The 26,495-nt window shown below is 37.6% G+C and overlaps 1 protein-coding gene and 1 long non-coding RNA gene across 2 annotated transcripts; both read left to right on the top strand.

Annotated features, from left to right (window-relative positions):
- The first annotated feature begins 7,589 nt into the window (after window positions 1-7,589).
- Window positions 7,590-21,295, top strand: FRG1 (FSHD region gene 1). Its single transcript, XM_026667122.2, has 9 exons — window positions 7,590-7,724; window positions 9,303-9,370; window positions 9,918-10,040; window positions 13,123-13,177; window positions 15,061-15,175; window positions 16,871-16,975; window positions 17,781-17,872; window positions 19,130-19,240; window positions 21,155-21,295. The coding sequence occupies exons 1-9, from the start codon at window positions 7,663-7,665 to the stop codon at window positions 21,189-21,191; spliced, it is 768 nt and encodes a 255-aa protein (XP_026522907.1). The 5' UTR covers window positions 7,590-7,662; the 3' UTR covers window positions 21,192-21,295.
- Window positions 21,296-22,566: 1,271 nt separating this feature from the next.
- Window positions 22,567-22,976, top strand: LOC148130715 (uncharacterized). The gene is made up of 2 exons (XR_015749246.1): window positions 22,567-22,627; window positions 22,785-22,976. It is a non-coding gene; the product is annotated as an uncharacterized LOC148130715 (long non-coding RNA).
- Window positions 22,977-26,495: the final 3,519 nt, after the last annotated feature.

Here is a 26,495-nt window from a genome sequence, read left to right as displayed (position 1 = left end):
AGAGTTGAGATGCAGAGACAAGCAAGCAGAAAACTGACATTTGAGTGTCAAAGGACTAAACTGAAGGTTATTAGGCTGTGAATAACAGCTGTGTAAAGCACTGCCAAATTATGATACACTGGATTCCCATACTGTTCTGACACAAGAATGGTTTCCTTCAGACTTATTTTTTCCTTCCAAATTGTGCTGATGAAATTTGGCCACACAATTTCCATTACTAATAAAGGTTGCAAAGTGGTCTCATTGAAACTTAATAACCCACTTTTAAAAAGTGAATATCCATCTACACACACAAATTTCAAACCACACTGTGTTCAGCCATTTCATCTACAGCCTTGGAGAGTTAGAACAACTTCTGAACCAGCAGGAAAATTCAGTTGCAATTTTTAAAAATTGGCTGATTTTCTATTTTGACAACAGGCACACCCAGGGATGGGAGTCTACAGGTTCACACCTATTCTCTAGAACTGGTTATTAACATTCTAAGCAGTTCGGATAATTGATTGTTAGAAGAAATTACTGGCCTAATCCTGTTAGGAAAGCAGGAAGGAAACATTCTGGTGTTGCTTACAGAAACTGCCTCTCCATTAACTCTTATTACATTCTTGGCAGGACTAGACTTCCTGTCTCTGGAGTTTTTTTTTTCCTCCTTTGCTTGTGTGGAGTGACCATTTAAAGTTACAATGGCACTGAAAAAAATGACTTATGACAGTTTTTCACATTTACGACTGTTGCATTATCCCCACAGTCATGAGAGGCCAGGTGAGGAGATGCGTGCCTCGATGTGACTGATGTTGAGTTGGCCACGCCTAGCCAATCACATGACCAAGCCATGCCCGCCAACTAAGCCACGCCCACAGAACCAGTTGTTAAAAAATTTGAATCCCACCCCTGGGCACACCCGTCTCTTTCCATTACTATCAAAAAGATTTAACAGATTTAACAGATATAACAGATAATCATAGTTGGAAGGGACCTTGTAGGTCATCTAGTCCAACCCCCCACCCAAGCGGGAGATGAAATTCTGTCATTTCAATAGTTTGGTGTATGTTTTTTAAAAGATACTAGCCAGCAAATTTAAGTATAAATTTCTGTCTTCAAAAACAGAAGTTCTTGTAGCTTCTTTGCTGTTACAGCTTGCTATTTTATCTCCGAAATATAATGATAAATCTTGCTCTAGATTATGCATCACTATCAACTCCTATCAACCATATAGCTAATTTCCAGGATGTTTTGCCCCTAATCACCCAGTCCTACAGGTCTTCCAACAGTGCACAAATCACTATTAGAGTTGAGTTTATCCATCCTGCTAACTCATTGTCTTCTCCTCTTTCCTCCTTCTCTACTAAAATGGGAAGAACCTAACTTTGCAAGTAATTATTGTCACTTTTAAAAATGTAAAAAATAAATAATGTACTTTCTTTATAGTAATCAATGAGATATTATTTTGTTGGCTTTAGAAAAATTTATATGGGGGAATCCTTGGTGCTCTCTGAACTTCTTTTCTTGCAGATGTTTCATTACCAAAACCAGGTAAAATCATCAGTATACTGATGATGTTACCTACTTTGGATAATGAAGCATCTGCAGGAAAAAAAGGCCCTCAGAGAATAGCCAGGATCCCTCATTTCAACCTTGAGCTACAAATATTCTCCTTTATTAATTTTATATGAATTAAGGGCTTAGATGGACTTGATTTAAGATTTTGAAGTTGATCCAAAGGCTTCTCCTTCCCATGGAAAAATCCTTTGCTTACATCAGCCATGGTAACGCAGTGGCTAAAATGCAGGATTTCAAGCTAACTCTGCCCACAGTCAGGAGTTCAATCCTGATCAGTTCAAGGTTGACAGCCTTCCAAGGTTGAGAAAATGAGGACTCAGATTGTTGGGGACAATATGCTGACTCTGTAAACCGTTTAGAGAGTGCTATAAAGCAGGGGTCCTCAACCACCGGGCCGCGGACCGGTACCGGACCGTGGAGCACTCTCTACCGGGCCGCAAAGAATTTTTTTAAAAAAATGGCGGCTTTCTTCACCTTCGGTGAATGCTGCTGGGATCGGGATCAAGGACACAAATGAAAGAAGGGGAGGGAGGAAGCAACCAAAGCCTGTCCTTCTCTCTGGGTCAGCTCTCTCAGTCGCTCTCTCGCTCCTCCACCAGCCCAGGAAGAAACTACTTCAAAGAAGCGGGGGCTTTTCCTGTCGCCGCAGCTTCCCGAAGCGCCCGTTTCTCCCCACCCCCACCCCGCCTGCCCGCCCGCCCGCTCTGCCTGCCTGCCTGCCTGCCTTCGTTAATGGTTGAATCGGAACAGCTTCGGCTGAGTAAAAGAGGCGAATAGTTATTATTCTCAGCGAAGCTGCTCCCAAACAACCAGAAACTAAGGCAGGCAGGCAGGCAGAACGGGACACTGTGGATTGAAGCGCGGCGGCGCTGGGCGGGTGGGAGTGGGGGTGAAACGGGCGCTCGGAATAGCTGCGGCGACAGGAAAAGGCTCCCGCTTCTTTGAAGCAGTTTCTTCCTTGGATGGTGGAGCAGCGAGAGAGCGAAGCCTCCTTCCCTTCCCCCGGTCCTTGCAAACATTTTCTGCTTGAAACCGGTCCCTGGTACAAAAAAGGTTGGGGACCACTGCTATAAAGCACTCAAAGCTGTGTACAAGTGTAAGTGCTGTTACTACGGCTATTTTGATATTGATAAAACTTGGAAGATTAACCATTAGAGGGCGCTAGATACGCAGAAAGAAAACTACACAACCCTTTTGTAGCATACATTGATGCTATTGTAGAGGAACAAGTCCCACTGAATAAAATTGAACAGGTGGAATTAAAATTTATAGCTTACAAAATGAGATGGGAATAATGGATTTACCAATGAAAGTTGAAAATTGAAAAAGAAATAACAAATCAGATGAGCAATATGGATTATCTCCTTGTACTGAATTTACAGCAGGAAGTTGCTGGAGTTGCTGCATTGGAATTACAAGGGGCAGTAATAAAGATGAAGGCAAGAATTTTGTGAGAAGGGCATGGGAAGGCAGATGTTAAAAACTTTATTTGAGAATATTAAAGTTTGTTTGCAGAAAGAATACGGAATTGGTCTGTTTGATTGAAGCTACAGTAACAGTTTGTTCTTTTCAGGAGTGTTTAAAAGTTTAACGTTAGAACTGGATGGTGATGATGATGATTACTTCTGGCAATGTTCCATTCTTTTTTGAGTTGAGACCAAACTTCAATTACTTGAAAAGAGGAAATGGGGAGATTTATTTAAAGGGAAAGGAAGGATTTAGATTAGGTGGAATAGACATAATCTGTAGGGCATGGATGGGATTCAAATTTTTTAACAACCAGTTCTGTGGGCATGGCTTAGGTGGTGGGTGTGGCTTGATGGTCATGTGACTGGGTGGACATGGCTTGGTGGTCATATTATTGGCTGGGTGACGTTTATAGAAATTGGGGTGAGTTATGGAATGGGATGTTTGTTTATACTTTAAGAGGTAGTGATAAATAGTTAATGTTGATTATTCTTACTGGGGTTAAAGGAGGTTTCTTTTTTCTATTTTTATTTTTCTACACATCCCTTTTAAATTTTTAATGTATTTTTATATTCTGTAATTGTATAAGTTTTTTGTGTAAAACAAAAAGCTGAGTGACTTTGGACTAGTCATTCTCTCTTAGCTCAACCCACTTCAGGGTTGTTGTTGTGGAGAAAATGGAAGGAGAAAGGTGCATTCAGTATATCCACCACCATAAATTATTTATTAAATAATAATAAATGCAGAATGAAAATAATATTTAATAAAATGTATACATTAAATAACACAAATAATATAACCTTTAGTAAAATTTTCAGAATAAGTATCCGTTGTTTTTTTTTAAAAAAAATCTGCCTTTAGCTCATCTGTTTTGGAGGAATCACATTGTGTTTGCTTATTCACAACTTTATAGAGGCTGCCTATTTTCATGGAGTGTATTTCCAGACAAGTGCATTTTTGCCCATCTTAAAAAGGCCCAGACATCTTTTTGTACCAGCCTTTTGAGACAGGCCAGATCAGAAAACAGGCACAGCAGGGATTCATAAATGCTTTTCAGCATGGTAAGGCAGGATAACAGAATCTTGAAAGCCTGTCCTAGTTTCTCTCTGTTCCATCTTATAGTATACAAAATCAAGGTGGGATTGTTCTGAATTTCTTTCTCTCTCTTTTTTTTTTTTTTTGCTTTCTCAAAACTGTGTGATCATTTCTTCCTTTAATGGCTTGCTGCTTCCTTCTCTATTCCCAAGGTCAGCTCAACATTCCTAATACAATTGGTAAATATTTGATGGTTTCTTCCTAGTTCTTCCATCTTTTTTTTCTTACCACTGTAAATCTGATAAAGAGGGGGAAAAAATAGAATGGTTTCTTTTTTCCAGGAGACTTTTTGGGAAGCATTGAAAGATAGAAAGTTTACTCACATTAAATTGGAAGGTTTTATTCAAAGATTAGTGAAATAATTCTGGAGTCTGAAAGAATCGGTTTGAACTTAGAATGACACATTTTGCTCTTCATACTTCCAAGACTGGGAACCACAATATACTAAAAAGTTTCAGCCTTTCTTTATTTAAAAAGCACTTTTTATTTTGATTTCTCTGCTTAGATTGCAAAAGGTTCCCAATTCTATTTTAAGGGTCAGCTTGTAACGCTTGTACTAGTGTCAGCTATAGGTAGTTCTTGATTTATGACTGCTCGCTTAGCACCTTTTGAAGTTACAAACTTTCTGAAAAAGGGAACTAACTAAAATTCTGACAGTTGATCCCCTCTAGCTGGTCACCTGATTGTACTTTGGATGCAATCATGCACTGTATACACTGCAATCATGTACTCGCACTTTACAATGATTTGGCCAAAAACTGGCAGTTACTTCCACTTTTCAACAAAACTGTGCCCATATCAATCATCACAATAATTGCCTAATGAACACTGCAAAAAAATGTAAAATTGAGTGATTACATCAGGGGTCCCCAACCTCCGGCCCATGGCCCAATGCTGGCCATGGCCTGTTTGGATTTGGGCCACATAAGTGGTGAGAAAGTGCAACACTGCATTTGTGAAAGCGGCATATACACACAAAACCATTCCCTCCCCCTCCCCACCACTTGTCCAGCAATCTGGAAAGGTTGGCTGGGTTATATGACCAACCCATTTCATGACCATTATGACTTACAACTCTTATGGGCAGGCTTCCATTATGGTCATAATTCAAGAAGTAGCTGTATTGAGTATAACTCTTTCTCCACATGAATGGGAAGGGATTGCACAGTAGAACATCGGCAACATTATTGTGGTTGCACAGTAGTCACAATCATCCTGTTTTTCCAGAAAGCAGGGTCACTTTAAGAAATGTAGGAGGATGCAGTAATGAAACAATCACCTAAACACCCAGTCCCAGATTAATATCAATGGATTCTTACAAAATGAGTTATGTATTGAGAATGGCATATCCAGAGAATAACATAAGATTATCTAGGAGACTTATACTGGATACACTACACAATAAAATCCTTCACAGGAAAATGACCCGCATTGGCCTGGCCTAACACTGAACTACATTGGCAAATGGGTCAAAAACTCCATTATCCCAATCTGCAGTAGCCAGAGGCAGCTGACCTTCCAGGAAATCTCATTGGTTTGAAGTAAATGTAAGAAGCTCTCTCATGATCAGAATGACTGTTGTAGTCTGGCCCATCTTTAACACATAGCTCACTGCATCCTGAGTATTTCCTTACTGTTCCAGGTCCAGTGCACCTATATACATAATGGCCCCAATTACCCCCTAAACCAGACCTGAAGGAAATCATGTATGCTATTACGCTTCTGGCAAATTTAGTTAACTTCCTAAGAAACATCCAGGCTCCATGGTACATAATATAACCATTATTGCACTAAATTGCTGAATATTTCTTACAGTGCAATTCTGGAATAAATTAGGAATTTTGCACTTAGAGTAATGTTAAGTTACTCTTAATGTGAATAGCTTGACCATGAATTCCATGATTCCTTTCAATAATGCTTTAGAGTGGAGGAAAAACACTCTTCAGCATGAATGACTTTTTTCTTTTCCAATTCCAGATTTTTATAGTAACAGCAACACCTGCTGGAAAAAGTTGGAAAGATTAAAAAAAAACAGGGTTGGAGGAAGCCCCGTTTCTGAAGAAAGATAGTAGAGAGAAACTCTCAAATACTGTGGCAAAAGCCACATCAGGACAAGAAGCAAGCAACAGCTATTATCTTTATACTGCTCTTTCTCTCAGCAATTCAGCATCTACAGAAGTCAGTAAGGAGGAAACTGTGCCCCCCTCCAAAGGCACATTGCCAAGACCTCATCGAATCTGGAATAAAACTCCACTTCTTGTCCCAAAGTGCTTTTTCAGGAGGCAACTGGACTTTGTTTTTCTTTTGAAGATGTTTCACTTCTCATCCAAAAAGCTTCTTCAGCTCTGACAGGATAGTGGGGAATGGAAGAACTATACTCTCTTCAACCACCACAAAGCAAACACTCAGCAGGAATATGGCAGTTGGGTTTCAACTTGTAAAGGCATCAGCCAGATTTGAAAGAGGGGCCGTTGTCCAGAGAAGCTGCTTTTCATTTCTAGGACTTAATGCTAACCATTTGCTTGACCATTTTACTGGATCATCATTAGCAAGCATGCAAAAAAACAAAAAGACAGGGGGAAAATGTGCTATCACTCCCCTTCCTTTGCTTCAGTCTCTGCGAAACAGCCATTGTTGTGCTATACCCCAGGCAGCAACCTCCTGGCACCCTTGTGGAATACCCTCCTCTGGCCATCAGGTAGACAACCACATTTTAAAAACTCTGTAGAGATTCTCAGTGATCCAGGTCATGGTTGTCCCAAAAGTGCTTTTTCAGGAGGCAACTGGACTTTCTTGTTTTTTCTTTCATGATGAGAAGCGAAACATCTTCAAAGAAAAACAAAAACAAATCAGTTGCCTCCTAAAAAAGCACCTTTGGGACACCACATTTTTAGTCTCCGGGAAGGCCATCAAGATCTGGCTCTTTACCCAGGCGCTAGGATAGACTGATGGAAATCTGTGGATGGTATGGGAGCATCCTAGGAAGAAGACGACTAAGACGCCGGGGTTTTATTTTATTTGATTTGTCAATCGCTTACAAAATAATAGGTATAAGTATAAACATGAGTAAGAATACAGAAAATAGGTACGATTAAATGGGGACAATAGGACAGGGATGGGAGGCACGATGGTGCACTTGTGCACCCCCCTTTTGGTTCAATTGCTCCTACTCAGCGGCTACCAGATGCGCGCTGTAAAAATCCAGAGGAGTTTTAAATGGCACCAAGGATCTCTTTGTTATCATTTAATGGTCAACCGCAATTTTGCAGGAAACATTATAGGTGCCTCGCTTCCCTAGCGGAACCATTAAACGAGAGGTGGGAAGCTGATAAGATCACAAAGCTTGAGAAAAGCTTCCGCTCTAATCTCCGGGGAGACCGCATAAGCGCAACAGACCGAGCGCCCCTCGTCAGGAAAGAAGCCTCGATGCCCGCAATGCGCATGCTCATCCCGAAACGGCCTTCACAGTTTCCGTAGCGGCACAGGAAAAACGGAGGGCGGAGTTTGTCTTTCTGCGGCCTCCGTACTTCGCCAGCAGACATGGCGGAATATTCTTGCGTTAAGAAAACAAAACTGGTTCTTAAGGGGGCGAAATCGAAAAGGTGAGTGTGTTGTTCCTCAGGTTGGTGGGATGGCGGAAGAGATGGTTTTTCTCCAGAAAGTGTGGTTGATATCTTCGCCTGGGAGGCGGTTTGTAGTGCTGGCTCTGAAATAATGACTAAATGCCTCTGAGCGTACACAGATGCCCTTCCCTCGCTTTTGAGACAAAAAATCTCATGCAGCTGGGATTCAAGGAGGCTATGTCGTTTTCAAGAAATTTTAAAATCCGGTGTGTTTTTTAATTACAATTTTTAAACTGTAAAAAAATGCCATTAGCATTTTTAAAAAGGGATTTAATTACACATTTCGTATCCCTCAATTCAGAATAAGTATATTTTTATTTGATTTGTATAGTTGCCCATCTCACACAAGAGGCACGCAAAATAACCACCAGCACTACATATAACCCCAGGTGACTAATAATAATAATAATAATAATAATAATAATAATAATAATATAATTAAACACAATTCCTTTCCCACCCATGACCCTGGGAAAACCTGGACCAAGTCTTCAACACCTTACAAAATGCATAATCTCTGGGTAGCATTTAGTAATAGATTGTATCTTTGCCCTGCTTACTTCTTGTAATAACTTGCTGGTCTTGTAAATACAAATGCGTCTTATGCCGTTGTTAAATAGAAATGCTCACAGCATGAAATGTTGTCATGTGTATGTTGATATACATATTCTAAATCACAAAGAATTAAACTGGATTCTTTATTATTTTTTATTTCTGTGTGTGTCTTTGAGTCAATTCCTAGAGATGGCCTGGAAATAACCTCTGCAGTTTTCTTGGCAAGCTTTTTCAGAAGTGACTGCCTCCTTCCTAGGTCTGAGAGAAAGTGACTGTCGAAGGTCACCCAGTTGGCTTCTGACCTAAGGCAGTACTAGAATTTGCAGTCTTCCAGTTGCTAGCCTGGTGCCTTAACCACCACACTGGACTATTTCTCCTAAAACAGACTTTAAGCTCAAAAGAAAGTACAGTACTACTTAAGTTTTACCATAGCTTAAATTCCTATTCTGCCAACTACTTTGTATCACCTCTTGTTAAGTAAACTATAGTTAATTATTTTGGAATTCTTTTTGCTCCTAATTTTTTGGGGGGTTATGTTTTGGCAGTATTTATAAAAATGGAATTTGCATTATTGATAAACCTAAGCAGTGGTGTATTTTTAGGATGGTAACAGACTTGACTAAAGCTAGGATATAAAGACCTCTGTGTAATGTATTGTATTGCTATTTTATGTATAGATTCAAAAGAGGGATATTTTTCAGGGGAGAATGAGTTGTAGTTTAAACAAAACACCAACAGAAAGCAGGATAGGTTTATAATAAATAGCCTTTCTCTGTACACTGAGATTTGGGGAACACTGATATTAAGCAAGAGCAGTTCAGAAAGAATTTGGGAAACTATGCATCCACATAAGAAATTTAGTTAATCAGTTCTAAATTTCAGCATTTTCTTTGGAAATGTGCTTGTTCTTCTGTTGAGTGTTGCTGTCATTTAAGAAAGAAAGGTGCAATAGTAAATTGGTTAGAATTATCGATTGAATGCAAATGTCCACTTTTCTTTCAGTAAGAAAAAAAATAAAGATAAAAAACGTAAAAGAGAAGAGGATGCAGAAGATAAGCTTGATATAGTTGGTAAGTGATTTTTTCCCATGGAAAATAAAAAAAACCTCTATTGGAATTCTTAATTAGGAACTAAAGAAAGATTAATGTTTGAATAAACTTGAAATTCTACCTGACTAGGACATACCTCCCAGTAAATATATAGTGTTTTTGTGGTTGACTCTAATAACAGAACATGAGCCTATTATACAACAATATTGATGGTTGGAGCCTCAGCATAATGGAAATAGTCACATAATTGTGTCTATAATTTCCATATTTTATGATAACTTACTGAATATAACATTCACGGCATTTTATTGTGATTCTCAATACTTCAAGCTGTCTGGCTTATGAACTCAGATACGTAGTCCGGCGGGCGGGCGGTGCGAGCGGCGGGCGGGCGGTGCGAGAGGCGGGCAGGCGGGCGGTGCGAAAGGGAGCTGGGCAGCAATTTCTTGGCGCGCGGTGGGGGGTCTCTTTGGCCGGCCCGATTTTTTTTTCAGAGGGGAATATCATGCCTGATTTTAAGAAGTAAGGAGCAGCTCTTTTATTCTGTTGTTGTTTTCTCTTATTTTAGAAGGCTGGTGGACGATAACCAATTTTGGTGAAATCACAGGAACTGTAGCAATAGAGATGGGTCTTGGAACTTATATCAGTGCTCTTGATAATGGCCTCTTTACTCTTGGAGCTCCACATAAAGGTTGGTATCACATCTATTTATGTCAACAGTAACCATTCTGTTTTTCTCAGTGATAGCAAATGTATGATAAATTAATCTTACAAACACAGCCAAAGCAGTGTCCAGATTGCTACCTGCATTTAATTATTAGCATGCCAGTTGCATCCAAAGAATACAGAACCAGTATAGACAGACCTCATTGGGGCTGGAATTTCCATCACTAAGCAATGAGGTCATAAAGTGCAATGTTATGTGCTACATTGCTTAGCAACAGCAATCCTGACAGTTCCTGTTGCCATCTTTAACTAAATTCCATTAGTCAAAACTCATCCTGATCGAAGCCATTCCTGGCTTGGTTTCTCCTAACCCTGAGCCATTGTTCTTCCAAGGTAAGGAAATGCCTTCCTGTCAATTCTCTGCAATTACCAAACCCAACTCCCCATCTCTTCCCTTTTGGCCACCCCACATCCTGCCTTTTTAGGTAGATGCCAAATCTGTGCTTAATTTTATATCTCTCGTGATGCAAAACCAGTTCTATCTGTTATAAATTATAGAGAGGTATAGATAGTGAAAATATCAGGCGGGGAATAAACTTTGAATTTCCTTATGTCTTTAGAGCATTCTCGTCTTTTGTATCAGTAATTGTTAATTCTCCAACTCCCAACAACTATTAAACTATTTAAAGCCAAAGTTCTAGATTAAAGCTACATGGTGCTCAGTTATACATTTATAAGGGATTTAAAAGCAATTCAATCATAGTTCTTGAAAATTCTACCACAAGTTCTGGCTGAAGCTAGTCTATTGGGAAACTTCCTTAGTCCACCTCATCTTATTAGGTTCACTTCCACTCAAAAGAATAAATTATTGATGATTTGGCATACCACAGTCTCACTTTGACAGCACTACCTGCTTTGGGACTTAATAAAGCCCTGGCTGAACTGAAGAGAAGATTTGAGAATCTAGAGATCCAAAATGACACAGCCCATATTATGTCTCACCCCCTTTATAGCACAATTGCTTTTTCTCCCTGGACTGTCCCTTGATATTTCGTTAACATGCTATGTGGTCTACATAGGAGACTATTTACTTTGGCCCAGATTGAGATGTTACCTATTAGGGCAACAATTGGTAGATATATAAGTCTCTCATTCGAAAGCCAAACTTGTTTCTTTTCAGACTTGGAGGTAGAATTTGTTTGAAATGAACTGTCATAGAATAGAATAGAATACTTTATTGGCCAAGTGTGATTGGACACACAAGGAATTTGTCTTGGTGTAAATTCTCTCAGTATACATAAAGGAAAAGATACATTCATCAAGAGTCGAGAATCATAAGGTACAACACTTAATGATAGTCACAGGGTACAATAAGCAATCAAATCATCCTAGGAAACAGTCAATATAAATTGTAAGGATATAAGCGACAAAGTTATAGTCATACAATCACAAGTGGGAGGGGATGGGTGATAAGGAGTGATGGGAAGATTAATAGTAATAGTAGTGCAGATTTTGTAAATAGTTGGACAGTGTTGAGGAAATTATTTGTTTAGCAGAGTGATGGCTTTCGGGGGAAAACTGTCCTTGTGTCTAGTTGTTCTGGTGTGCAATGCTCTATAGCATCATTTTGAGGGAAGGAGTTGAAACAGTTTATGTCCAGGATGTGAGGGTTCTTAAATATTTTCACAGCCCTCTTTTGACTTGTGCAATATACAGGTCCTCAATAGAAGGGAGGTTGGTAGTAATTGTTTTTCTGCAGTCCTAATTATCCTCTGAAGCCTGTATCTGACCTGTTGGGTTGCAGAACCAAACCAGACAGTTATAGAGGTGCAGATGATAGACTCAGTAATTCCTTGTAGAACTGTATCAGCAGCTCCTTGGGCAGTTTGAGCTTTCTGAGTTGGAGCAGAAAGAACATTCATTGTTGTGCTTTTTTGATGATGTTTTTGATGTTGGTGTCCATTTTAGGTCATGTGATATAGTAGAACCTAGAAATGTGAAGGTCTCTATTGTTAATACGGTGTTGTCTAGTATTGTAAGAGGTGGTAGCATGGGAGGGTTTCTCCTAAAGTCCACCACCATTTCTACGGTTTTGAGTGTGTTCAGTTCCTGATTGTTCCAGTTACACCACGAGGCAAGTTATATAACCTCCTGTCTGTATGTGGATTAGTCGTCTCGAATGAGACCAATCACTGTTGTGTCATCAGCAAACGTCAGTATTTTAGCAGATGAATGGTGTTTGAGGATGCAGTCATTGTGTCTGTAGGAGAAAGGAGAGTGGAGACAGCTACACATGCCTCAGGGTGTGCACTGTAAGCTACTGTGGCAGGTGGCATCGGATGTGATTCTGCCTAGCTTCACCTACTGCTTTCTGTCTGTTAGGAAGCTTATGATCCACATAAAGTCATATAAAATATCATACCGTATCATGTGCCTGTTGAACACTGAATTGTGATCACACTTTTTATTTCCAATTATTAACAGTTCTAATTGCCATTGCATCCAGAAGGCCATTCTCCTTTTCCTGGGTGGTCACTCTTCAGAAACCTCAAAGCTGTTTGACAAATTTTTATTAGTAGTTACAAACCAACCGTTCCTCCCTAATTTTATTTATTTATCCCACCTTTATTATTATAGATCTCATACCTAATTCTCCTCCTATTTTCCCCACAGCCACAATTTGTGAGGTGGATTGGGCTAAAAGAGAGTTACTGGCCCAAAGTCACCTAGCTGGCTTTCATGCCTAAGGTAGGACTGGAACTCACAAGTTTCCTGGTTTCTGTCCTAGTGCTTTAACCACAATACCACTGACTCTCTATAAATCACTCATTGCGACAAAATGCGTAATACTTTTTCCTCATCCTATTTCCCCCACAACCACAAACTCTCCTAGTTTCTCACTTGGTGCTTTAACTAGATCAGACTGAATTCCCCAGTTTGCAAATTGGTAACCATTGACTGTTTTAGATTTTTTTTTTTTTTTTTAATTCCTTTTTATAGTTAAGTGTATTGCTAGTCTTTTTCTTGTTTTCAGTCTTAGATGGTAAATAAATTTTGATTGAATTCTACAACTGTAATAAACATATCTATTTTTTTAAAAAAAATAGATGAAGGACCTAGTCCTCCTGAACAATTCACTGCAGTCAAGCTGTCAGATACAAGGTAATTTTTCTCTTGGACTTTGAATTAATATAAGATTATCAAATTTAGATTGTATTATCTCTCCCCAGATGGCTTTTGTAATCATAGTTTAGAAATAATATTTCCCTTTCAGAAATTGATATGTATCAATTTTATGTATGTACACAAGAATTACAGAATCGCTGCATGTATGCATTGAAAAAACACATGAAGGAGATCCTAAAGGTTAGGTTCACTACTGACACATTTCGATTGTGCAGTTTCTGCAGATGTAGGATGTATACATAGGGGTCACCCACATGAAAGGAAAAAAAGACTCTATGAACTAGAGTCCCTTCAGACTCTGCAATAGGTGGCTTGATATGTCTTCAGGGAAAGGTTAGACTACATAGCCTCTCTTCTAGCCACATTCCCATATGCTTTTGTACTATCTGGAGAAAACAGCAACACCTTTCCTCATACAGCTTGCATAAAATAAACATACTTGCATTATTGTCTTACTTTGTATATTCTGTTTCTGCTAGAAATAGGAAAAATGGATTTAAGAACTTAGAAAGGTCAATCTAAAAGCAAATCATGGTCTTAGGTTGACCATTCTAAGTTCTTAAACCCAGTTCGGATTTGAGAAAACCCAAATTGAAATCCCTACTTAATCATAGTATCTTTTTTCTGTCATTCCTTCCTAGCGGAAACTACTTCACTAAGTATTTTTCATGTTGACACAGTGAAAAGAAACAAATGCCACTCATTTAAACTCCCAAAGAAAATCAGGATATAGTCAGTATTGTTAACAGTAACAGCAATCATTATATAATGCTACATTAATTGAATTCACCCATTGTGCTATTCATGGCTTATTTTAATGCCTAGTTTAACAAACTATATGCCTAGTTCACCAAACCATACATTACTTAACTTTTAAGCCATTACTTACAAACCACAATAAAAGATTTACACATCATGTTAGACCAAAGTCAAGCATGTAGCATTGTGGTTAAACGTGGTATATGAACTGCACCATTTCTACTTTCTCTTAAGTCCAATCTGAATTTTATAAGTACTTCCATATCCAGAAAGGCCCTTTTTTTTTTTTTCAAAATCTATACTGTGGCTATGAACAAGTTCATTTTCTCTCAATATGACAACTCAGATCCTAAGAATAAATTTTAAACTCCAGACATTCTAATTTTGAATCATATTGTTAGTACAAGTTTTTGATATGATTTTGTATTTTGTATTTTTTCTTTCTGGCCTGTGACCATCATACATAACAATATATCACTATACAATATTCTGTTATCTTCGGGATACAGAAGTTATAAGTTCAGTATGGCTAACATAGCCCTGTTCTTACTGCCCTTAGTATGCTATCTTTCATCCTTTTAAATATAAAAGCTAATTTTTTGGGAATGTATGAAATTATGAAGAAAGGCACCATGTGAAAAGAAATGTCCTGTTTTTGATTTCTGGCCCTCCAATTGAAGAGATGATCCTTTATAACACAAGTTCATTGGTGACAGTTGGATAGTGGGTTCATGCTCTTGGTTGCATAGTGAATGCCTTAGCCAGACATTTAGATGTTCTCTGGGTTTCTTTCTGAACTGCAAGTGTACTCTTAACACACATCCATCCTTCTACAGCTATTCACAATTTTATTTAAAGAAATGTGTTTATTGTCTTCTCATTGGATCAGGTAATATTCTAGAACAATTTGAAAAAAATATTAATTCCAGTATTAATCTGATTAATCCCCCAAATATTTATTTCTTTCTTTCTTTCTTTCTTTCTTTCTTTCTTTCTTTCTTTCTTTCTTTCTTTCTTTCTTTCTTTCTTTCTTTCTTCTCTCTCTCTCTCTGTCTCTCTGTCTCTCTGTCTCTCTCTGTCTCTCTCTCTCTCTCTTTCAGAATTGCATTGAAATCAGGGTATGGAAAATACCTTGGCATTAATTCCGATGGGCTTGTTATTGGACGTTCTGATGCAATAGGTGCAAGGGAGCAGTGGGAGCCTGTGTTTCAAGAGGCAAGTATTCAAAGTATCACATGTGTCAAATAAAGTCACAATGATTTGCTCTGAGCCAGACTCTAGTTGTGTAGGTCTTGGAGTTGACTGAGGCATAGTCTAGCAGAGTTATCTGTGAAGGGCTTAAGCCTATGAGTACAGAGGAAGTGAATAAATCCTCAGAATTATAGGCACAGCCACATGGTTATAAAATTCATAGCCTTCCTGTTTCATCAAGGTCCTGGATCTGGGCAAGAATGAATGTGTCCTCCCCACCCACCCTCCAGGAAAGTGGAGATCTGCTGATTTTTAAAGAGACAATGGTCTATCATCTCAAGAAACTCAGAAAATCCAAGTCTGCAGGACAATTTTTGGCTACACACCTTCCTCTTTTATGGAAAGCTGTGGAAGAATATGAACCAGTTGGTACCGCAGCTTTTTAGAAAGCTTTAGGAAGGAAGCTGGGCTGTCTAGGTCAAGAATTCTGGGAGTTGAAGTCCATAGGCCATAGATTCTCAGCCCTGACATATTGGCTGATTACCACCTAGTGCTTTAGGACATAAGGCCAGGCTATTTGCTGGACCCTGTTTATCCCCATCCAATGAAATGTACCTGGGCGAGTGTACTCTACATACATTCTAAGCAACAAAGTCCTGGTAATACTCTGTTGCATTCTCTGTTGCAACAGTTTCTCTTTGCAATAGCAATAATTCCTGAGATCTGGACGACCCCAATTTCTGTTGGCTTTCTGTAAGACCTTGAACTCCTGGTTCTTCCCTCAAGATTAGGAAAGGATGTTAGATAGACCGATTTTGTAATACAGTGGTTGGGAAGATGAATATGATTATGAGCTCAGTTTTATTTTCTCTTTTGTGATTTCACACTTCTGGCTGGTTATCTTTTCTTGATTTTAATCCTACTTTAGCTATACAGATTTGCATTTTGAGTTGGGTGGCTATACAAAAACATGCGAACAATAAATAATTTGCACAATTCATAGCCTCTTTAGTTACATCAGATCAAATAGTACATGATTAGAAGATTGCCAGAGTCCTGTTCAGGCAGGGAAGATTATAATGGGCTTGATTGTCAGGACAAACCTCTTCAAGCTAGATATCATGATTTTGTTCTTCAATAGCCCAGTTACAACGTATTTTCTTTTTCCCCAACTCTAGAGAAGAGATATCTGCATAAATTGGCAAAGAAATACTTATATACAAATGATTTTTATTGTAAGTGAATAGTGGAAGTTTCCTACCTATCTCTTGACTATTTAGGGATTTGATTGTCCCTATTGAAGAAGTGTGGATTCACCTTGGACTAAATGGATGAGATATCCTGTAATAAGACAACTTCTTATGTTACTGAGACCAAAATGACGCTATTGGAACATTTACTGTAACACATTTTTTGAAGGGGCTGTTTCATACTGACACCTGGAGAAGCATGTTATTGTTAACTTGTTGAATGTAGGACTTCAATTTAAATTTGTAATAATGTTCTAAAATGCTGTGTTGTAGCACTAATAAAGTGAGGAGAAATGGTTAGCCAAAATCCATGAACATGCATATATGTTCAGGATCAAAAATAACATTAATGGGTTTGGAATTAATGGGTATGGGAAAATATTCCTGAAGAAGTAATCATCTTTAAATCTTGTATGTGAACCTTAAGCAAATAATCTACTAATTCAACTTTTTGTTTTTCCGTTTGCAGGGAAAAATGGCTCTGTTAGCAGCCAACAGCTGTTTTATTAGTTGTAATGAAGAAGGTGATATAATAGCCAAAAGTAAAACAGCAGACAACGATGAAATGATAAAGGTAACTCTTGTGATTTGTAAATATAGGTACTTCTATAAGCAGTGTTTGAATAACAGGAATGCAGAAACCTGTAACTTACCACTTAATTCACAAAGATCTGAATTTTCTTCAGAGGGTAATGGTTACAAGAACTGGTTGATACATATGTACCCTTTCTGGTGTTTTGCCTATAACATGTACCATTTCTGATCATCATTTATTCTTCAGAAAGCCAGACAAGGAAAGCTTCCTTTGTCATCTGGTTCAGGTTGCCCATTTTAACTGGCTTGAACTTCAGTACTTTCTTGAGAGAGAAATGTGATCCTCAGCAATTTTAGATGAAATAGCTTTAGCTAAATGCTTTTCCTTAATTTAAAGTATAGGTTTATATAGCAGAATTGATAGAATCCGATGTACCTTAATGGAATCCCGAAATATTTTAAATATTCAGGCAGTTGCATAGCAAAAGGCACTGTCTGTCCCACCAACAGTGTATAAGACTTAATGCTGGAAGAACAGTTGTACAATCATGCGTTTAAACTAAATCCTTGTTATCTATATTCCTTGAATCAGTCTTATACAACTTAGCATATCTGTTGCTGAGAGCAATAGGAACCCAATACTCTTGGGATGTATCAAGTGGAGAGAAAGCTGCTCTTTTTCTGAGGAATTTATTATGAGATGTTATCAAAGCAGATTCTTCACAGACTGATGCATACTTAGAATTAGTGAACCTGAATAGGAAAACTTGAAGGAAAAATACCAGAAAGGAAGATAAATTTGAAGTTGGACTTTTCAAAAATTGAAATTTTCTCTCCTCGTTTAGATCAGAACGTGTACAGAAAGAGAAGCCAAACAAAAAGAGGACATTTCTGAAGAAGATAAAGGAAATGTAAAGCAATGTGAGATCAACTATGTGTATGTAACATACATTTCTTCACTCTCCGTAAAAGATAAAAGCAAGTTGTAATTTCACTGATTACACTGAAATACTTCTTATCTGTAATAACATATTTTTCCTGTGGTGAAAACTTTTCAAGAGATCTGGCCTGAAATTTCTGAATAAATGTTATGCTTTAGCTGCTGCTAAGATCCCAAACTGAACATAGGTTTTAAAGATTTGCTTTTGAAGAACAACTTGTTTTCATAGATAATTTTTTTTGCAGCTAAATGCAAAATAGTTACTTTTACCAACTTGTCTTAAGGTTTATCATTGGGGATCAATCCATTAATGGGTGGATTATTTAAAGCTATTTTACTGTTCAGATGTCTTAAATATGTTTGTTCTACACATATGTGCAGCATTCCTTCCCAATACCACATCCCTTTTATTAAATCATGAAACTGACCTTCTCTGGCGTATGCTGCTAATGCTCCTAAGTAAGAACTGCAGTATATGCTGTAAGACATATTTCTACACTGTTCTGGTTTGCATTTAGTTCTGCCCTTGTACAGGTAGTCCTTGACTTATGATCACAATTGAGTCCAAAATTTATGTTGCTAAGTAAAAGATTTGTTAAGTGAGGTTTTCCCCGTTTAGAGAATTTTCTTGCCACAATTGTTAAGTGAATCATTGCAATTGTTAAGTTAGTAACATGGTTGTTAAATGATTTTGGCTTCCCCATTGACTTGGCTTATCAGAAGGTCACAAAAGCTAATTACATGAGCCCAGGACCCTGCAATGGTCATAAATATGAACCAGTGGCCAAGCATCTGAATTTTGATCATGTGATCATGGGGATACTGCAGTGGTTGTGAGAAAAATGATCATGTCACTTTTTCAATGCCGCTGTAACTTTGAACGGTCATTAAATGAACTGTTGTAAATCAAGGATTACCTGTATTGTATAATCCATGCAGTCAGGAGGACAAACAAGTCAGTTGACTCTTTACTTGATCCCAGAGTTGACTCCAGTTTCCAATTTTTTCTATGCTAAGGGATACTTTATAGTCTATAGCTCTTGGAAAAGTTAATCTTTACAACACTCTTTATTCTATTAAAATATTTCTGTACAATGAGAATTCAACCAATTATTCTGATTTTTTTTTCATGCTTTTCAGTGGTCTATATTTTGCTTTCCATCTTTCAATAGTCAACCATTAAGAATCACCAGTAGAGAAGAAAAAATACATATTCAAATCAAAGGCATTAATCGCCTGCGTTTTATTTTCTAGGAAGAAGTTTCAGAGTTTTCAAGATCACAAACTCAAAGTAAGCCAAGAAGATAGTAAAATTCTGAAAAAAGCTAGGAAAGAAGGCACTTTCCATGAAGCACTGCTGGACAGGTACTCTTATTTATGTACTCTTATTTTGTTTATTAATTGTTTCCATATACAACTCAAGGTGCCAAACATACCAGTATTCTTTCTACTTCATATTTTGCCCACCTGTGTAGTGAGTTCAGCTGAGAGAGAATGACTGGCCCAAAGTCATCCAGTCATCTTTCATGCCTAAAGTGGGACTAGAACTCATAGTACACTGGTTTCTAATCTGGTGTCAAATTATTTAAACCAAACTGATTAACAGTCTCAAAGCAACCATTTTCTTAACTACAGGATAGAGGGTTTCATGCAGCTTTTCCTAAACTAAGTACATATTTGCGCAGCGCAAATTTTATATGAAAATATTCTATATACAAATAAAACCTTAAATATAATTTCATTTCTGCTTACTTTATATTTATTTATTAAATTTATATCACTATCTTAAGTATAATCTCACAATAAAAAATATAAAAAACGATAAAACAATCATGACTCCTACAAACGAAGCAGCACAAGTCTCTCCCTTCGTGTTCCATATGAAAATTGGAATCAGTACTTAGGAAGCATTTAAGATTATTCATTTTCAGTGGCAGGGAGTTTGATATTGTGATGAAATTAAAAAGAGAAAGAAAAGCATTGTTCAAAAAGCATTCAGATAGCCCACTCTTATTTTTTCTCTTGGTGCATGCTAAGTTTACTTAAACATTATTATTAAGCTTAAAAATAAAAATTTATAAAATTGACCGTAGTTACGGACTTTGTATGAAAAAACTAAACAGATGGTAGTTAAACCTTTTTTGGGTGGGAGGAGGAGATCTATTTGTTTTTCCTGTGCATGGGGGTTTCATATTTTATATGAGAGTATAAGGTTAGGATAGGCACCTACAATTTTTATAGTCACTTATATAATGAGCTTTTTGCTCTCTCTTTTCCAACATCTCCTTTCAACACTGGCGATTTTGGCTGTTATTTGTATTTTGTTCTTGGTGTTCTAAAACTGTGATTCAGAAACCCAGAGTCATATATGCAGCAGTATCAATTGAATAAATAAATAACGGGCATCATTCATCTCCAGTCACCCACAAACCCAAACAGAAATGATTTAAAGGACTTCATTGTCCTTTAACAATTTACATAAAATTTCATATCAATTATACCCTTATAACAAACTTTTACATCAATTATATTAAGTTTGCTGCATTTTACGACTTCTTGCCACAGTTATTAAGTGAATCACTGCAGTTAAGTGAAGTTGTTAAGTGAATCAGGCTTCCCCACTGACAGATCTCACATGATCTTGGGAAACTGCAATCATCATAAATAAGAGTCAGTTGCCAAGCATCTCAGTTTTGATCACGTGACCATGGATATGCTGCAACAGACCTAAGTGTGAAAAAGGATCATAAGTCACTTTTAACTTCAAATGGTCACTGAATGAACTATTATAAGTTGAGAACTACCTGGAGTAAAGCAATTTGAAGATTCATTGTGGGAGTTCATATGGGTGGTTTTCTCCTTTCTTCATTAATTTTCAAACAAAAGCATTGACTAACAGGTGTTTCTCTAAAAACAATATATACTATTGTATTTACATTTTCATCTGCAAAATCTAAAAAGCTTGCTATGTCAATTTTTAAATGTTTTGATCACAATGTTTCACAAAATACATACTTTTGAGTATAAAGCAGGCTGGTATTTTTGGAAGCATGTCAAGCTCAAACTACTGTCAAAAATCCCACAACAGTCCAGTTTACCTATGAGATGGGACATGTTGCTAGATTTCACACTTGATATATTTCAGAATGGTACATTTTGCACAGTCCTCCTTATATCAGTGATAATGTTGATTTAGTAGAAATGGTTCCCATTGATTCAGCTTAAATCACAACTGCATTATGTCAACCATTGTAATCCATCCTTTTCTTCCTTTTTTAGGAGAGCAAAACTGAAAGCTGATAGATATTGCAAATGATCAGAATTGTGATGCACTTTTTTCCTTCCCTTATTAACAGCTTTGTGTATGTGTATGTGTGTGAATTTTTTAAAATAAAACAGATTTGTCAAAGTAAATCTCAATTATTCTAAGATCTTGTTATTTCTTTAGGAAGTCAGTCCTTGTGTTAATATATTTAATATTTTCATATTTATAATTAGCATTACATTATAATTGCTGCAAGATTATCACAAAATAAGCATAAATATGCACAAAGTTTGCAGATCTTATACATACCGTGTTTCTCAAATAATAAGGCCGGGTCTTTTTTTTTTGAGCCCGAAAAAATGGCTAGGCCATCTTTTGGGGTGACTTAATTCCCCCCTTTGCATCTTCGGGCGGGCAGATGGCGACAGCTTGGATGTTGACCTCGGCGTTGGTGGGGCACTTTGTATCGGGGTCAATGCAGACAGCACCATATCCGGGTGTGCAACAAAAGTACTTCCTAACGGCAAGCCCCCCACCATTCCCCCATTTCGCATGTTTTAATATAGGCCTTAATTTGGGGGAGGGGCTTAATTTCATTTCATGCCTATAAAACATGCTGGGACTTCCTATTGGGGAGGCCGTATTGTTGGAGAAACAGGGTAGTACAACATATGGCTCTGGATGGCTTAAAAAAGAGCCAAAGGGGACAGATAAAATTAAGCCCCATGCCATTAATGTCATTGACACCTTTTATCAGCCAAATAAAATTGTTCTAAAGCCTCTTCCAAATATTATAGGAAGGTAATATTCCCATTTTTATATTAGGTGCAAAAACAGGGTTCTACTACAAAAGAAGAATATGCTGTTGATATTGAACATATGCAGGATGACCCATGAAAGTTGCTCCAATAAGATTGAATTCACAGGTACTCCTTGACTTATAACAGTTCATTTAGTGGCCATTGGAAGTAAAAAAAGCACGAAAGTGACTTCTGATCACTTTTCACACTTAACTGTTGTAGCATCCCCACAGTCACATGATAAAACTTTGGATGTTTGGGAGTTAAGTTGGTTCATATTTATGACCATTGCAGTGTCCTGGGGTCATGTGATCACCTTTTACGACCTTCTGACAAGCAAAGCCAATGGGGAATTAAATCACTTATAACCGTGTTATTAACAACTGCAGTGATACACTTAACTGGGGCAAGAAAAACTGAGCAAAATTCATGTAACTGTCTCAGCAACAGAAATGTTTGAGTCAATTGTCATAAGTCAAGGACTACAGCTAATTTAGATTTAAGCTATGTAAGCTGACATATATCAAAACTAAAGATTTTGGATTGGGCTTTTTAAAAGGCAAATGGCATTTCAGTAAGAGGATTATACGGCATTCCAAGAACTGGATTGTATTTTGACCATTACCAGAACAGCTGTAATTGAATCAACTCCAGTTTCCAGAATTCTACAAGGGCTGGTCTATTAAGGTATTTAAATTTATATTGCAAATGTTTGATTGCAGTATTTTAGTATTGTTAACCATTGAATCTCAAAACAGTGACAAGTATTAAATAAATAAACATAATATAAAGCAATAACAAAACTAATATTAATAAATCAAGTGTATTATTTCATTCTCTATAGGCTCTCCAAGGGGGCTCAATGGCTGAGCAGTTAAAGACTCTGAACTTGTCAGCTGGAAACTTGCCCCAGCTCCTGCCCACCTAGCCAAAATGGGACAACTCGCTGCAGACAACCCATAGGTTAATTAACCATGGGACAATTCAATGATTCATTTTAATTATTTAAAATAATTTTAAAATATTATAATTTTTGTCATTCACATTTCATTTTGTCCCTTCTTTTGCACCCTTTCTTTAATCATTTCTTCAATATTAGTGTAACTCTTGACCCATGGCGAGTTGACCCATGGCGAGTTGTCCTATGGCGAGTTGGCCTAGACCCCCAACTAGCAATTCAAAAGCATGCAAATACAAGTAGATAAATAGGTACCAATTTAGTGGGGAGGTAACTGTTCCATGAACCTTGGCGTATACTTACGCTAGCCACATGATCATGGAAGTGTCTTCGGACAATGCTGTCTCCCCAGCTAAGAGACAGGTTAGCACCATCCCTGGAGTTGGACAGGGGAAACCTTTACCTTTACCTGGCTCCAAAAGTTTACAAAAAAGTAAAAATTGTTAGTAAAGAGTTGATTCCTACCAAAAAGCTTTTCCGTAGTGCAGACATTTCCCAAAGGAAGCAACATCAGCAAGTTTGGTCCCCTTGCTTCACAAAAGTTTTTTTTTCAAGAAATGCAGTCTAATTTGGATAAATACAGCCTTTTTGTGCAAGCTATGATGACACTGTGTACATCATGATAATGTCATAATCTCAGGACATGCAATTCTGTCCTGGGAAGAAATACATCTCTCTTCTCCAGAGCTGCTACTCTGATAACTACATACAGGTTTTTATGTTTGTGCCTTTGATTCATTGTTGACTCTTGTGATTTGTAACTCCCTGCGGTTTCTTGGCAAAATTTCAGTAACTGTTTGTTATTGACTGCTTCCTATGACTGAAAAAGAGTGACTAACCCAAGGTCACCCAGCCAGCTTTGTGCCTAAAGAGAGAGGGATCCTGATTTATAGCCTGGTGCCTTTAACTACCACACTAATCTGTGACACACAAATAAGCACATATTTTAGTCCAGCGTTCACTGTCTTTATATTACATTTCTAGTCCAGCGTTCACTGTCTTTATATTATATTTCTAGTCCAGAGTTCACTGTCTTTATATTATATTTCTATTATGTAAAAAGCTTATTTATGTGGAAATACATTAGGGGAGTTTTATCACTAGTATTAGTACATGTGATCTGTATTGCATAAAATTCCTATCAAATTGTGCATTATTTTACCAGAAACATTCCGTTCAAACAAATCCTGACATTTTTGTATTTATGCTTTCAAGCTTTACTGTCTTATATTTTCCTACATTTTTAGATTCCTCCCCTTTAGAATTCTAATGTTTCAAAAGATCATACAAAATATGTACAAAATGGTGAAGCTTGTACACCGTGGTACACCTTTCCCAGTAATCCACTGAATAAATAGGTGATTATGGCAGAGTAAAGATAGATTACACCAGTGGTAGTCAGCCTGGTCCCTACCGCCCACTAGTGGGTGTTCCACCTTTCATGGTGGGCAGTAAGGGTTTTGTTTCCTACTTTATAAATCACCATTACTGTGGAACCGGTTGGCAGTTAGAAAATTTTACTACTAACAGAGATACAAAAGTGGGTGGTAGATATAAAAAGGTTGACTACCCCTGGACTACACTGTTGTTGATCAGCAAAGTAGCATACAAGGAAATTATCTTTCCAAACATCTCCAACCTTTTGGACCTCAGGGACCACCAAACTCATAATTTTAGATCCCAGAGACCACTAACCGGTTCTGTGAGCGTGGCCTAATTTGTGGGTGTGGCTTGGTGGTCATGTGACTGGCTGGGCATGGCTTATATGTAAATATTATAAATATTTATATAAATATTGAATTTTTCATTTAAAAAAGAGCAACTTTTACCCAAAATCAAGCAAAGCAGGCAGGCAGATTGAATTGCTCACAGAATCACAGATTCATTCAGAGATCTATCTATCTGCCATTGTCACAGCTCAGTCTGTCACATAAAATTTGCTTGCAAGCAAACTCATAAAATTTGCTAGCAAGCAAACTCACAAAATTAACTCACAACACACCATGCATGTAAATATTGAATTTTTATTTTAAAAAGAGCAACTTTTATCCAAAATCAGGCAAAGCAGGCAGATTGAGTTGCTCACAGAATCATTCAGTGATCTATCTATCTGCCATCGGCTAGCTCAGTCCCTCAAATTTGCTTGCCGTGAGTCTCCACTGAATTTGCTTTCAAGCAAACCTTCAGTCCTAAGGGAGGTTCGGCTGTGCTGAGCCAAGATCTAAAGACTAGCTTAAAAGCAAGAAATCCAACCATTTCCTGCTTCCTAGCTAATCTAAATCTCCTGCACAGCAGAACAGATGATGGTCAGAAAAAGGAAAAATAGCAATTTAGCAGGCAAGTTTACCAGGTAAGGAGTGAGTGGGCAGGGAGGGTTCCCGCAGGCCATGTGGGCTAAGCAGCCTTGTGTTTCTATGCAGCCTGGATTAATTGCTTTGTGGGGTTGCTCTGGGGGTGAGATTTCTCTGCAGCCCACCAAAATTTTCTCATAGCCCATCAGTGGGCCACGGCCCACCGGTTGGCGACCGCTGCCTTAAACACCATCAAACATCCACATCTGCCTAGGTTCTTGGGAAGGACTCGATAGATGGACAAAAATGCCAGTTTGGCTGGCATCTGGCTGATTGAGCAAAGAATCATCATAACATCCTGTTTGATCATCCTGTTTGATCTTATCTCTTTTTAGTCAATGAATACCACCTACATATAGGAGTTGGCTAATGTAGAAAAGGCAATATTGTCCATTCACACCCTCCTTTGGTAATCTAAAGGAGTGCCTTCACAGAAAATCCAATTTCTTGTCACTGGATTTTTCACTACATAATACTTATGGAAGAAAGGACAGTTGGAGCAAGGTGGTTTTTTGTTTTTTAATATATTGTTTTGGTGACCTAGTTTGTCTGTTGGACAAACAATAGTCTTGAATGTACTGTATTGGACAGCTTTTTTAACAAATTATGTTTATAATTAAATATGGGAAAGTAACATTAAGGATATTCATTTTTTTCATTCCTGATGTTTTCAGATATGCTGATTATGCAAAATGTTTGAGTTCAAAGAAACATAAGTAATATTTGTTTCTTTAACCAAGGGCCATAACAAAATTAAGATATGTATCAAAGAACTGTTTTAATGATACTAGTGCATAGGATACAATGAAAGAAATCCAAAAGTGCAGCTGATAAATTTTCATGTATCCATGGCCCAAGAATTAGAAAAAGAGAAATGCTAAACAAAGACTTTCTCAATTAGACTGCTAAAATACAATTATTGGCAATTACAAAAAAACTAGTTTAATTTTCAGCAGTTGCCAAGCAAAAATTGTACTGGGAGCATCTTATTTTTCAAGCCGTAAAAAAATTGAAATCAGGAAAGGTAATGAGGAGAAAAAATTCTGGGAATCAGGCCAAGATTGTACCTTAGTATTTTTACATGGCCCACTTAAGAAATTGGACAAGCTGACAGACATGAGAAATAATAATCACCAATGATTATTAATATTAATAATCCATATGAATAATCATCAATTTTCAATGAGGAAAAATCGTCAAATGATTCAAACAGAGGAAACAGTACATCATATACAGGTAGCCTTCA

Source organism: Notechis scutatus, chromosome 4, assembly GCF_049901735.1.
Source record: "Notechis scutatus isolate UNSWTSFEM ecotype Mainland chromosome 4, rNotScu1.2, whole genome shotgun sequence".
In the NCBI taxonomy this organism is placed as follows: domain Eukaryota; kingdom Metazoa; phylum Chordata; class Lepidosauria; order Squamata; family Elapidae; genus Notechis; species Notechis scutatus.
This window is presented reverse-complemented; position numbering and strand designations above follow the sequence as displayed.